The sequence below is a fragment of the Mobula hypostoma genome, chromosome 6 (genome assembly GCF_963921235.1).
Source record: "Mobula hypostoma chromosome 6, sMobHyp1.1, whole genome shotgun sequence".
NCBI classification, from domain to species: domain Eukaryota; kingdom Metazoa; phylum Chordata; class Chondrichthyes; order Myliobatiformes; family Myliobatidae; genus Mobula; species Mobula hypostoma.
In genome coordinates, this window is record NC_086102.1 from 19,806,143 (window position 1) to 19,818,299 (window position 12,157).

The 12,157-nt window shown below is 40.8% G+C and overlaps 1 protein-coding gene across 1 annotated transcript in view; it reads left to right on the forward strand.

Moving 5' to 3' along the window:
* Window positions 1-4,564: 4,564 nt before the first annotated feature.
* sim2 (SIM bHLH transcription factor 2) overlaps window positions 4,565-12,157 on the forward strand; it is a 92,201-nt gene continuing 84,608 nt past the window's right edge. Inside the window, exon 1 of the mRNA XM_063049791.1 lies at window positions 4,565-5,047. Within this exon, the coding sequence (XP_062905861.1) occupies window positions 4,873-5,047 (175 nt within the window). The 5' untranslated portion in view covers window positions 4,565-4,872. The remainder of the gene's footprint in view (window positions 5,048-12,157) is intronic.

Genomic DNA, 12,157 nt, shown 5'->3' on the forward strand with positions numbered 1-12,157 from the left:
TCGGATGCATTTCACTGTATGTTTCGATGTACATGCGATAAATAAATCTGAATCTGAATCTGCATTTGTTCCATCGTCTCCTCTGCAGGGAACCTACTTGAAACTTCACAAACAAGAGAAAACCTGCAAATGCTGGAAATCAAAGCAAGACGCACAAAATGCTGGAGGAACTCAGCTGGTCAGGCAGCATCTATGGAAAAGAGTAAATAGTTGATGTTTCGGGCCAAGACCTTAATGAACGGTCCTGATGAATGGTCTCGGCCCAAAACATCGACTGTTTACTCTGTTCTATAGATGCTGCCTGACCTGCTGAGTTCCTCCAGCACTTTCTTTCTGTGCACTACTTAAAACTTGCTTGAAAGAGCAGGGGACAGACCTGTCCTAATACCGCCGTAATAAATTTTACTGATAACAGTCCTTCAATACAATGTACGTCATTCACCTTTAAACTATTGGTTTATAAGCTATCAGAATCAGTTGGTTTTGGAACCCTTTTGTTAAATCTATAATCATATTTATCCGTCCTCAAGATATCAACGGCGTTTTTCTTATTGAACTCCACGAATTTTTCATTATTTTTTCCAAATATTATCCTGTGCTCCCAAAGACCTTAAAGTCTTTTCTAAACGGAACAATCTAAAACTAACTAGAGTGCCTCAGATAGGCCCTAACCAAAGATGCATAATGTTAAACCTTGCTTCTTTTATCTGTATATAAAGCCAAAGATTTCATACTCTTAAAGCTCTTCCCAAATAGAACTGCTATCATCCACGGTGTTACATAACCTCAATCACATAGTGTAACTCATTCACTTTAGCCATAAAACAAATCAGTATATAATGTTAACTTACAATGACATAGTATAACCATATAACCATATTACAATTACAGCACGGAAACAGGCCATCTCGGCCCTTCTAATCCGTGCCGAACTCTTACTTTCACTTAGTCCCACCAACCTACACTCAGCCCATAACCCTCCATTCCTTTCCTGTTCATATAGCTATCCAATTTAACTTTAAATGAGAACATCGAACCTGCCTCAACCACTTCTGCTGGAAGCTCGTTCCACACAGCGACCATTCTCTGAGTAAAGAAGTTCCTCCTCATGTTACTTCTAAACTTTTGCCTTTTAACTCTCAACTCATGTCCTCTTGTTTGAATCTCCCCCACTCTCAATGGAAAAAGCCTATCCACGTCAACTCTATCTATCCTCCTCATAATTTTAAATACCTCTATCAAGCCCCCCCCCCCCAACCTTCTACGCTCCAAAGAATAAAGACCCAACTTGTTTAACGTTTCTCTGTAACTTAGGAGATGAAACCCAGGCAACATTCTAGTAAATCTCCTCTGTACTCTCCGAATTTTGTTGATACCTTTCCTATAATTCGGTGACCAGAACTGTACATAATACTTCAAATTTGGCCTTACCAATGCCTTGTTATTATCCCAGACGGATAACTACAATAATATCAATCATATATAAACACAATATTCGGTCGTATAAATATTCTACAGTTAGTAGTATGGATATACTAAGGCTCTTTGCCCCTTCACAGAGTGATGAATTATTACACTGCTGCTACTTAATAGGAGATGGATCCTTCAACCCCATTCCTCTGCTTTTTCCCATAGCCATGTAAACTATCCTCTCTTAAGCACCTAACAAAGTCCATTTTGAAAGCATCAGTTGATCCTTGTTTTCAACACCCCCACAGCGAGTTCCAAATCAATTATCTTGGCATAGCCAAGTTTCCCATACATTCACCTTAACTCAGAATATAAATGGTGTTAATATGCAATACTAATACGATATAATAATTAAAATGTGTTGTGCATTATGCAACTGTTCTATAATATCAACTTACTAACTATAGTACAATAATGTGAAGTATCTAAGTAAAGCATAATTGTGTTTGTCATATAATCACACGCACAGTTAGTCATATTGCTGAAGTATAATTAGTTACGTGTATGTTTAATATAATGTCAATCATAGAGCTGCAGTATATCAGACCGCAATAACATAAATCACATAATTTCAGTGGATATGCCGACCACACATAATCGAAAGTCAGTTGAGTTTAATGTAGCAGTTAGCGATACACCACAATATAATTCTTGCGAGTCACGGAGTTGCATAAAAATAACGTAGTACTTCAATGTAATAACGCCGGCCTAATAGGAATGGTATTAAGATGTCAGACTCTAACTAAAACATGTCAATAAAATGAGACGTCATCGTCCTATATGTGATATGCCCGCTATGTAACTACAAAATTATGTAATTGCTATGAGTCCAATGTAACAACATCAGATTTGTAACCCCGCATGGTTATAATATCACACCCAAATATAGCACTAATGACCACACTATAGTAGCTGTAACTCGGTTGATGAGGTAACTTCAGTGGAATGGGTAGTACCTTACGACCCGGTATAGTAATGTCAATTAAGTTTATAATAGCGGTCGCCAGTTTAGGGTATAATTGTGACGGTTGCGATCCAAATGTTGGAGTTGAAAGTTTCATTTAGTGATGAGAGTCACAGTCTTTTGTAACTCAGTATGTGGAAACATTGGTAAGCAGTACGCCATTTGGCGCCACATATGGAACCATTTCAGTCAGGTGGTCCAGCGTTGGCCTTCCTCTCGACATCACTCGCTCACTTACCCCAAAACAACACGAACCAACGTAGAGAGGCCGAACGAGAGATTTCCCCTACTATGATATACTATGTCCAAAATATGAATTCCGATGAAAGCAGGTCAAGTTGATATTAGAGCGAACACTAAGAGTTCGGATTAACAAGGGATGCACAGAAAATACATAATTGCGACTATACCAGGACAGTGGCACAAAGGTGCTAAACTTTCTGAACTTGAACTCTACTCTTCGGTGGAAAGACGCCTGCGCACACCGTACTGTCATCCCCAATCTGATTAGATGACGCCAAACCTTGGCTCTTGATTATTTATCATTCCAAGTGGGTGAGTGGGGCATGAAGAATCAGTCTTTGAGTGGAACAATGGGTGAATTAGGGCATGAAACAGCCAATAAGGGACTGTGGTAGTCAAGAGATGAGATAATGAGGCAAGAGCGCTGAGTAAAGATGAAATTGTGTGAGAGCGTAAAAGAGGCCATATTAAATATTGATTGGGACGTCCATCGGGTGACACACACAGTGAGTGAAACCGGGCGGATGAACTGGTGCGCCGGTGAGACCTTGAACTAATAACTAATTAGTGAAGGAGAGCGGGCGAGAGAGACAGAGTGAGCGAGATTTTGATTGAGTGAAACAGTGAGTATATGAGTGAGATGGTGAGTGGGACAATGAGAGAGAGGCGGTCAGTGGATGGATAAGCAGGACTGAGCAGAGGAGGGACTGTCAGCCTGACGTACTGTGAATGAAACAGTGAGACAGTGGGAAATGAATGAGCCAATCGACAAATTAATTAACTTACAGTACACGCGTGATTTGCTTCGTAGGTGAGTGAACCAGAGTGAAGCAGTCATGGAGTGATAGTTGGAGTGGGGGGGGGGTAGTGGGGTAGTAGGTGAAGATTAAATTTGTGGCAGTGGAGTAATGCTTGATCAAGAGTGCTTACGCCCGCGTAAGTGAGACAGACTGCGCGTAGGAGTAAAGAGCTTTTGGGGACACGCTGCGAATCTGGCGCTGACTTTAATTCTCCCGTACGTAGTTATGTGGGGTACCGGGATGCAATGGAGACAACGTTAGAGAAGGGGGGGGGGATCACGACACTCTGAGCAGTTGCTCATCATTAAGGATCTGAACTGAAAGCAAGAGGATATGTATGTAACCTGGAGCTGACGAGGGGGATCTGACCCGCTTTCGCGTGTAACACACAGGATCGTGAACCGCCGCATGGAACTGAGATGGGTGAACTACCGTCTGCGCTTCTCAAATGACAACAGACCAGCACAGAGTTAACAAGACCCACTCCGGCGGTAGAAGACACAGGGGAAGTTAAGCGCCCTGTGAACGAGTCGGTACGAACCCCAGACAGTGGAGATACCTTGCCAAACTGGTCTGGTCAACAACACCCGAGGGTGGTAACGGAGTCGATACGAATCACAACGGAGAGGATGATGGTAGCCTGAATTCGAATCATTTCCGCAGGAAAAAGAAAAAGAGCATCGTAATTGACATCCCCACCCCCTCCTGCCGCCAACCCCCCACACCCCTAAAGATACAGCAGCCGATTTATCCGCAGTAGAATTTAGGAGCCTGTATATTAGGGCTGATAGTGAATCGGCTGCCAACCGATCTGAACGAATTCAGTCACTGAACTATTCGGGGCGATCTCACCTCCGAGAAGCACCCGCGGTCCTTCGTGTGAAACGTGGGGTCGGAGCAGGTGGAACATAGAAGCCAGAACTGAAGGGGAGAGAAAGACACACACACACACACACACACACACACACACACACACACACACAGAGTGACTGGGCACAACTTGTGCCGGAGGAGCGAAGAGTCGAGGATAAAGGGCCGAAGAAAGGGGGTGGGGTGGGGGTATGGGTCAGAGTCCACGGTGTCTGAATCCTAACCCAGTGCAGCCACTTCAGTGGAAGCAGCCCTGAAACTGGAAGCTGAATGCGGTCACAGCCGCCGGGAGAAAGCGGACACTAGAGGACACGGTTCTCAAGCTGCCAAGTATACAGAGTAGGAAAGATCGCCACTAATCTATGTTAAAATGCCTTAAGTGACACTTTCGACTACTACATTGCGAGAGGAAAACAAAATTACTCGGACAAGCAGAAACAAAACAATAAAAGCCTAACGAATGTTTCTGATGCTCCGGAAAAATTGCATTTATTATGTCAGTAACACTCCGGTGCAATAGACGAGATGAAGGAAAAATCCAAAAATGCCGCGAAGACGAGAAGAGAAAAGGAAAATGGGGAATTTTACGAGCTGGCTAAGTTACTGCCTCTACCCTCGGCTATCACCTCTCAGCTGGACAAAGCGTCGATCATCAGACTGACGACCAGTTACCTCAAAATGAGAGCTGTGTTTCCTGAGGGTAAGAACCGGCCGAGAGAGAAAACTGAAACAATGGTTTTTGTTTTAATTCAATCGGGGTCGCCGTAAGTGGCTCAAGTCTCTTTAAAGCACCTTCGCCGGTTGAATCCCAAACCCGTCTATAAAAATTAAACTCTCCCCCTTTTAAAGTTAACTTCTGTAAAATTGCAATAGTGCAGACAAATTGAGCGTGTTTTATCTTCGGACCAGAACCAGGTTAAAAGGTAGTGTGTTTACAATGGAAAGTATCTTAACTAAGGTCAGATTTAAGAAGCATGTCTATTTCTATTTAGATATTTGTAGTTGTAATTATATTACTGTTCTATCGTTTACTAAGTGATATTTTCTGCTCATAATCATAGAATTGCATTTAGGCTTTTCTCTGCATTGTAATGCTTTGTTTGATTTTATAACCTAATAATATTTAAAATATTTAAATGGTGTTATTTGAGAAATATATATAGTTTCATAGTTAAATTCTCTGTAACATTCTCGGCACCTTTTTCAGGTCATCTGTAGGCCGTATTATCTTTGTACTTAACTAATTGGAAGAGGAACTTACTCTCGGGATTCTTTGTTTTGTAATTATTTTAATTGGATTTTGAGCGGCGCCCCCTCTCCCTCCCTGAATCTCTGGGTTTAAGTGTTTCTGTGGTATCTTCTTGACAGCCACGACGCGGTTGATTTGATCTTTCGTTGATTTATTCGGTGAAAACCGAACTATTGGTCGGTACTTGGTAGCTGATCAGTCATGTATCTTCGCATTGTCGTAGAATAAACATAACCGCTGTGACTCTACTTACAGCATTTCCCCTAAAACAAAGGCCATTTGCTTCCGGAAATAATAATTAACGCTTTAATACAGCATTGTGTTATTAAGGCCCGGAATACGAAGGAATCACAAGTTAAGGTTAAATGTATGTTCGAGGGCGGAGATTCCGAGGTCGCTTTGGTGGTTCTTTCGACATAGCCTAACCTGTGTAGTTGTTTCAGATATAAACTTATTTTAAAATATAATTACAACATTACTACATGGAGTGAGTGGGCAGCCAAACCCCTCTAGCCTCACAATTTATAGGCCAACGATTGCAATGGCACTTGTCCACGAGTTATATGCAGGTGCACATACAGTAACAGTATCCAATCCTAAACAGAAATTTATTTCTACATCGATCTTTTGCCGAGATGACAGGGGAATAATTATTTCAGAGAAGTTCCCCGGCTTTCAGGTCGAAATTGTCAATTAGTTAGCAAAGTTACATATACAAAAGGAGAGATCAGTTAATTTTCGATTTTGAGCAGTACAGTAATATGATCTCAAAATATGCCCCGAACTTTCGTAAATTATATTGCACAATCATTATTCCATACAATCACCACAGAGTAAAACAAGTAAAATGAAGATGGAAAGCTAAAATATTATTTTCCATTCTGTCTTTATGCGTGGCCGCTTATCCCTGTGCAATTGGAAATGAATAATTAGAATCGCCATTTTAATACCACGCCATAGTTCAGCCTATAGGAACAAGAGGTCATATGCGGTTAATAGTAAATAGAATCAGGTGGCAATTTGTTACCAAGTCATTGTGTACGTTCACGGTGCAATAAAATTCTGCTCTTTAAAATTTTCATTAAATCCTGGTTAATGTTCGATGAATAACTAAATAAACTGACAATGATATATGCGGCCTCTCTTGCCGCAGTGTGAAATAAAGGCTTACTTACTGCATCTGCACTGGACCAAGCAATAGTAATAACCCAGCCGTCACTTCAGTTATACAATAGGAACTGGGGCACCTCGAACACGCTGGGATAGTGGTGGGGGAACATTACTCTGAGCCCATTTCATAATTAGAATCGGCATTTCATCACTATTAATATCGTGGATTTCAATGCACGTCTTTAATTTTCTAGATGGTGAGAATTATTATATGCAGTGTTGATTTATGTAAATGCGTCATTTAAATTAAATATTAAAATGCTACACGGTTGTTAAAAACCGACATTGTTCTCCATAATCCATAAATATATATTAGTTTGTATTGTGTTAAAATTCTACATCGGGTTGGCTTTCGTCCTGCTTAGAGTTAAGCACAACATGCACATATATCACATGTACGTTTGTTTATATATGCACACGTACACGTGATATGAACACATTAATTTTCCTGGTGGATTAAGCTGTAGACTGTTGCACTTTAAATCTAATCTAGGCCTTCAAGTGGGATGTAGCTTGATTATTGACTAACCACCGGAGTTAAATACACATCGCCCATTTGGACTCACACGCATAAGTTCTCTATATCATTCAGATAGTCTTGACGTTGGCAGTAATCGTTTATTTTTTTATGAATTTGTTAGCGAGATGGAGTTGCAGGTGGGGGTAGGGGCGGGTGCGGCGAGAATTTCAGTTTAGCCTCGCAATAGCGTTTACAGAGCAGGTGTTAACTGCTCTCTTGCAATCAGCTCTATAATTTCTTTATTCAAACAATCCAAATGTTGGCAGCGTGAATCTGCTTTGCAATAAAGACATTAATAAACTGTTTTAAAACGACATTTGTTTACTGAAATCTAACCTAAGTATGAGTGTACACAATCCGAAACATCGCTCGTAATGAGACTTCTCTGTTTGAAACTGATCAATTTTCTTTTCAAAAGTTGGAAAGGAAAGGTCTTTTCTTAATTATGAAAAAATGGTTCAGATAATGAAGGCCATTAATTGTAACGGGAAGGTGTCGCACAATAGATTGAGCCGTTCCTGAGTATGTAAGGACAAAAGTATATAATGGATCCCCTCCGATTGTTTGGTTAACTGGGGAGAAAAAATGTATTTGCCGTTTGCGGGTTTATATTATTGCGTTGCATAACGTACCCTAGGTTTTGTTTGACCGGTGCATAATGCAGCTGCACCATTAATGAAAGAGACAGTGAGGCCCTCACCGAGACCAGGGACGCTCAGACATGGCATTTCACAAACACAGCACTTGGGCTATTCCGTTCTCCGGAATCGGTGATTATTGTTTACGGAAATTAAATCATTCAATATGCCCATTTGAATTTCGCCACTAATTAAAAATAACCGATGTGCAAATGTAAGGAAATTTATCTTAATTAAACCGATATCAAGTAAATTCGTAGTATAAAAGCGACGGGAAAGATTTTTAAATCAGAATGAGATTCTGCCCGGAAATAATTGTCCGCTGCTTTAGCATCGTGACTTTCGGTCTACTGCCCTGGTTATGCCTTTTGCTCGGTGTGTTTTATAGAACCGGCAGTTCTGTTCTTCTATGATATGATGTACGCCTATTAGATTTCCAAAATTCCCTGTATACAAGGTCCGTACTACACCATCTAAAAATATAGACTTACTTTAATCAGATCTATTTATTTAAAAATGTATCCCGCACCATGACACGCGAAGCCCTAAAATATATCTCCCTGAGGTAGCTTCAGGTAGGCGGAACGTGTCGTCTCTGATATTTCTCGTCAGCAGAAAGAAATCCCATATGTTTATTATCTGATATTTCTCGTTGGCAGAAATAAATGATATTTCTCATTTGTTTCCCTCTGTTTGAATGGTAATTCGGCTTTTAAACAGAATTTATTTTGAAAAGATTCTTGGGCTGTAGAGGGGCTTGGGTAATGAAATGGTGGCCCTTGCGAATTGGGAATGCAGCGCAGAGCAGATGGGTCTGTACTTAGGTGTAAACTTAGAGAGAATATATATAATCCATCATCCCAAATCTATTTACAGATAGCTAGATTCATGACATGACCACGTGGTAGCAGCCTCCTCGGCAATGCAGGTGCCATCAATAGTACAGCTAAGGAGGTTCAGTGCATTTGCTTCAGTCATCATTTAGTATTTCGGATGATCCACCAGGGAGACCATGGGAGTATAATCAACTTCAGCTCTACGGATATCCTGGTCTCTTTCGATGGCGCTCTCCTGCCGAGCAGGCAATGCATAGCGTCAATTAACCGAATGCTCAGCCGATGTCCTTTACTGTCATACCTCAGTGTTACCAGATGAGCAATTGGAGCTAGCATGAAAGATGGTGGTGGATTTACTGTTCTTAATCTTTTGTAATGAATAAGAAGCTGCACACTCCCACCAACCCATTGATTGGATGATGATTATTGATTCACAGGACAGATTCATACATTGATACATCATTTTAATGTGTACAGAACCCAAGTTAGGTCAGGTAGAAGTTCTGCCGTAGTAAACATAAACGTTATAAGAACTCTAGGGAAATTAATTGCCTCGCATTAATATTTGATTGAGATTGGATTAACATTGCAGTGATCAGTAATGGTGTACTTTTCAGCCCATTCCAAGAAGTTTCATGTGTGTATCATTCCATACGGGAAGTATAGTGTAGACATCGGGATTTAAGTCTTCCTTTGGATTATTAATTTGCATTGATGACAAAGTGACACGAAGCTTCTAATGATATTAGTTGTGTGTGTGTGTGTATGTGTGTGTGTGTGTGTTTGTGTGTGTTGGCGGGTTGAGGTGATGATGGATGATTGGTGAGGAGGGTCGGAGATTTTGGCCCCGACACCAGTAGAGCTCTTTGTTCTTCAGGTAATGTCATGTAATCTTTTTTTCACTAAACGGGCTTCGTTTCGTCTCCTCTCAACGATGAAACCCTCGATGGTCGAGGGCTACCCCACTATTACATCAGACTTTGTGACGTGTCAATGTTTGGAAAGAAAGAGAACGCGCCGCTATCTCTTCACAGTCAACACCCACTTAATTTCGAAGAAAGATTACGTTTCTTTGATGCATATACTTAAGATATCTTGTACTAGTAGTAGTACTAGTACTAGTACTGGTTTACTAGTAATATCAACTGGCACTTTTTTTCGTTTCAAAATTCCCCACCTTAGCCTCAACTAGTGTTTCAATTATAAACACAAGGCATTCTGCAGATGCTGGAAATCCAGAGCAACACATACAAAGTGCAGAAGGAACTCAGCAAATCAGGCAATACATATGGAAGTGAATAAACAGACGACGTTTCGGGTTGAGATCTTTCTTCAGGGCTCGAAAGGAAAGGGGAAGACGTTAATTAGTTCATCTAAATATACAGGCATGTATAAAAGGGAGAGTAGACCCATATTTGCATTAAGTCTAGAGTTAGTGGACTTCACACCATGGTATTTGTGTTTTTAATTGTTGGGAGACGCTCAAGACAAAATAATTAAGATTCCAGCCATAAAGAGGCCAACGCAATACAAGGGGACTGAAACACGAGCAGTCTCTCTTGTCGAAGACCAGTAGCTAAATTACTCTTGCTTCATAACAGTCCTAAATTTATGGGGCCAAATTTTTGAGCGTCATCTCGTTCATGAGTTTACCTCTGCAGCGGTGCTAAAGGGTAGCAGTGCGGGACAAGAAGAGATCATGGTTCAAATCATAAACTTCAGATCAGCATTTGAATTGTATTTTTGCATTAACATATGCATGTGGGTGCTAACTTGGCGAGCTCTTCCCTCCCAGCCAGGAAGTGGACTTCTCATTATTCAGTCTAAGAACAGTTCCATGCAGGTACAGCAGCGCAGCACCGAATTATTTATCGAGAGCTCTGTATTTCGGAGAAAACTTTGAACGGATGTCCCGTTTTCCATTTTGGATAGTTATTAAAAAAATCACATGACACTATGTGAAGTACAGCAGGTGCCATGGACAATACCAACTCCTCCACTAACGTTACGAAACAAATAAAGACCATCTTAGCTATGGCTCTTTGCCTTTCATGGGACATTATTGCGTGCCCTGTTAGAAAACATTACCCTAAAATTGAGCAGTAGCCATAGCCATCGGGATGAAAAACGCCTTGGGGCAACTTCTGTATAATGCAGCCTATTTGCAGTGTATATAATCAACGGTATAAAAATGTACCAACACGAGACAGATTTTCCCATACACGCAGGTAAATCGTAATGCGAATGTTTCCTTTTCTGGAATTCGTCATAGCCAAAAGACAGTTTATTGACTTTGTAATAGACTCCCCTTTAGAAATATTAGAAATCCACAAGGATATCAAATATAGAATCGGAACTCGGGTCTGTAGCGTTCCTTGCTGCGACTGTTATAAAGTCGGTGGCAGGGTGGTAGCATAAACTACCGATTATTAACTTTTCCTTTGGTAGAAAAATGGTTAAAGCATCCAAAAGGGGCCAGGCATCGTCAAAATACGGTGGCTTCTTTTTATCCAGTGTAGCATTAATCGTGCATGGCATGTAAATGAATGTAAAAGTAGTGCGACGCGCATATAGTAGATCAAATTATTTCAAGTGTTTATTTTTCTTCTCTGTGGCACGGAAACTTGGTGATTAATCAACCTCGGCACCGCGCATTCTACACTAATGCGAAACTATAATAAATCTCGGATAGAGTCCCGCTAAGCCGAATGATGAATCTACTAAAGTTGTTTTTATAGTTAATTATGCGAGTTGCTTTCAAGGCGAATTGGAAGGGTTTGATAGGTTTACGCTGAAACAGATAAATACAGGAGACACGCGACTAGTCCAACCTATATTCATTAAACATCAATCAGCGAAGTCGTCCGATCAAAATATTATTCGTGTTTTGTGGGGTCTTCTGCAACGAGGATTCCATGATCATTCTCAGAAAGAGTAGCTATCATGTTTGCACCCCTGCCTGTTGCTGCAGTTTTGTTTGTGACATTTGGTTGTGACCACGCTGCAGAAAGAGATCCCTCTGGTTAATGGTGGAGACGGACTCGACGCCAAAGTGATTGAGCAACATTGATTGTGTAATGGAAAATTCTATTTTGTAGACCGATAGATCCTATTAGAAATATTTTAATATTAAGAACTCCCAGTTCTTCGCATAACTTGTACCGGAAGCTGATCGGTATTATCTAATATTATTGAAATAAATGTCAGCGGAACAACGTAATTTTCAAGTTTAAAATAAAGGTTCTTGAGTGTTTTCTAAATCTTAGCGTCACGTCGTTCTGACTTGAGCCGAAAAGCTGGGGCATTTTCAGGGTAACGGGTCGTTTCTTTTGTAGTCATTAGATGAATCGTGATTAACGTGAACGATTGGCTAAGTATACACGAGTAACCTACGTGC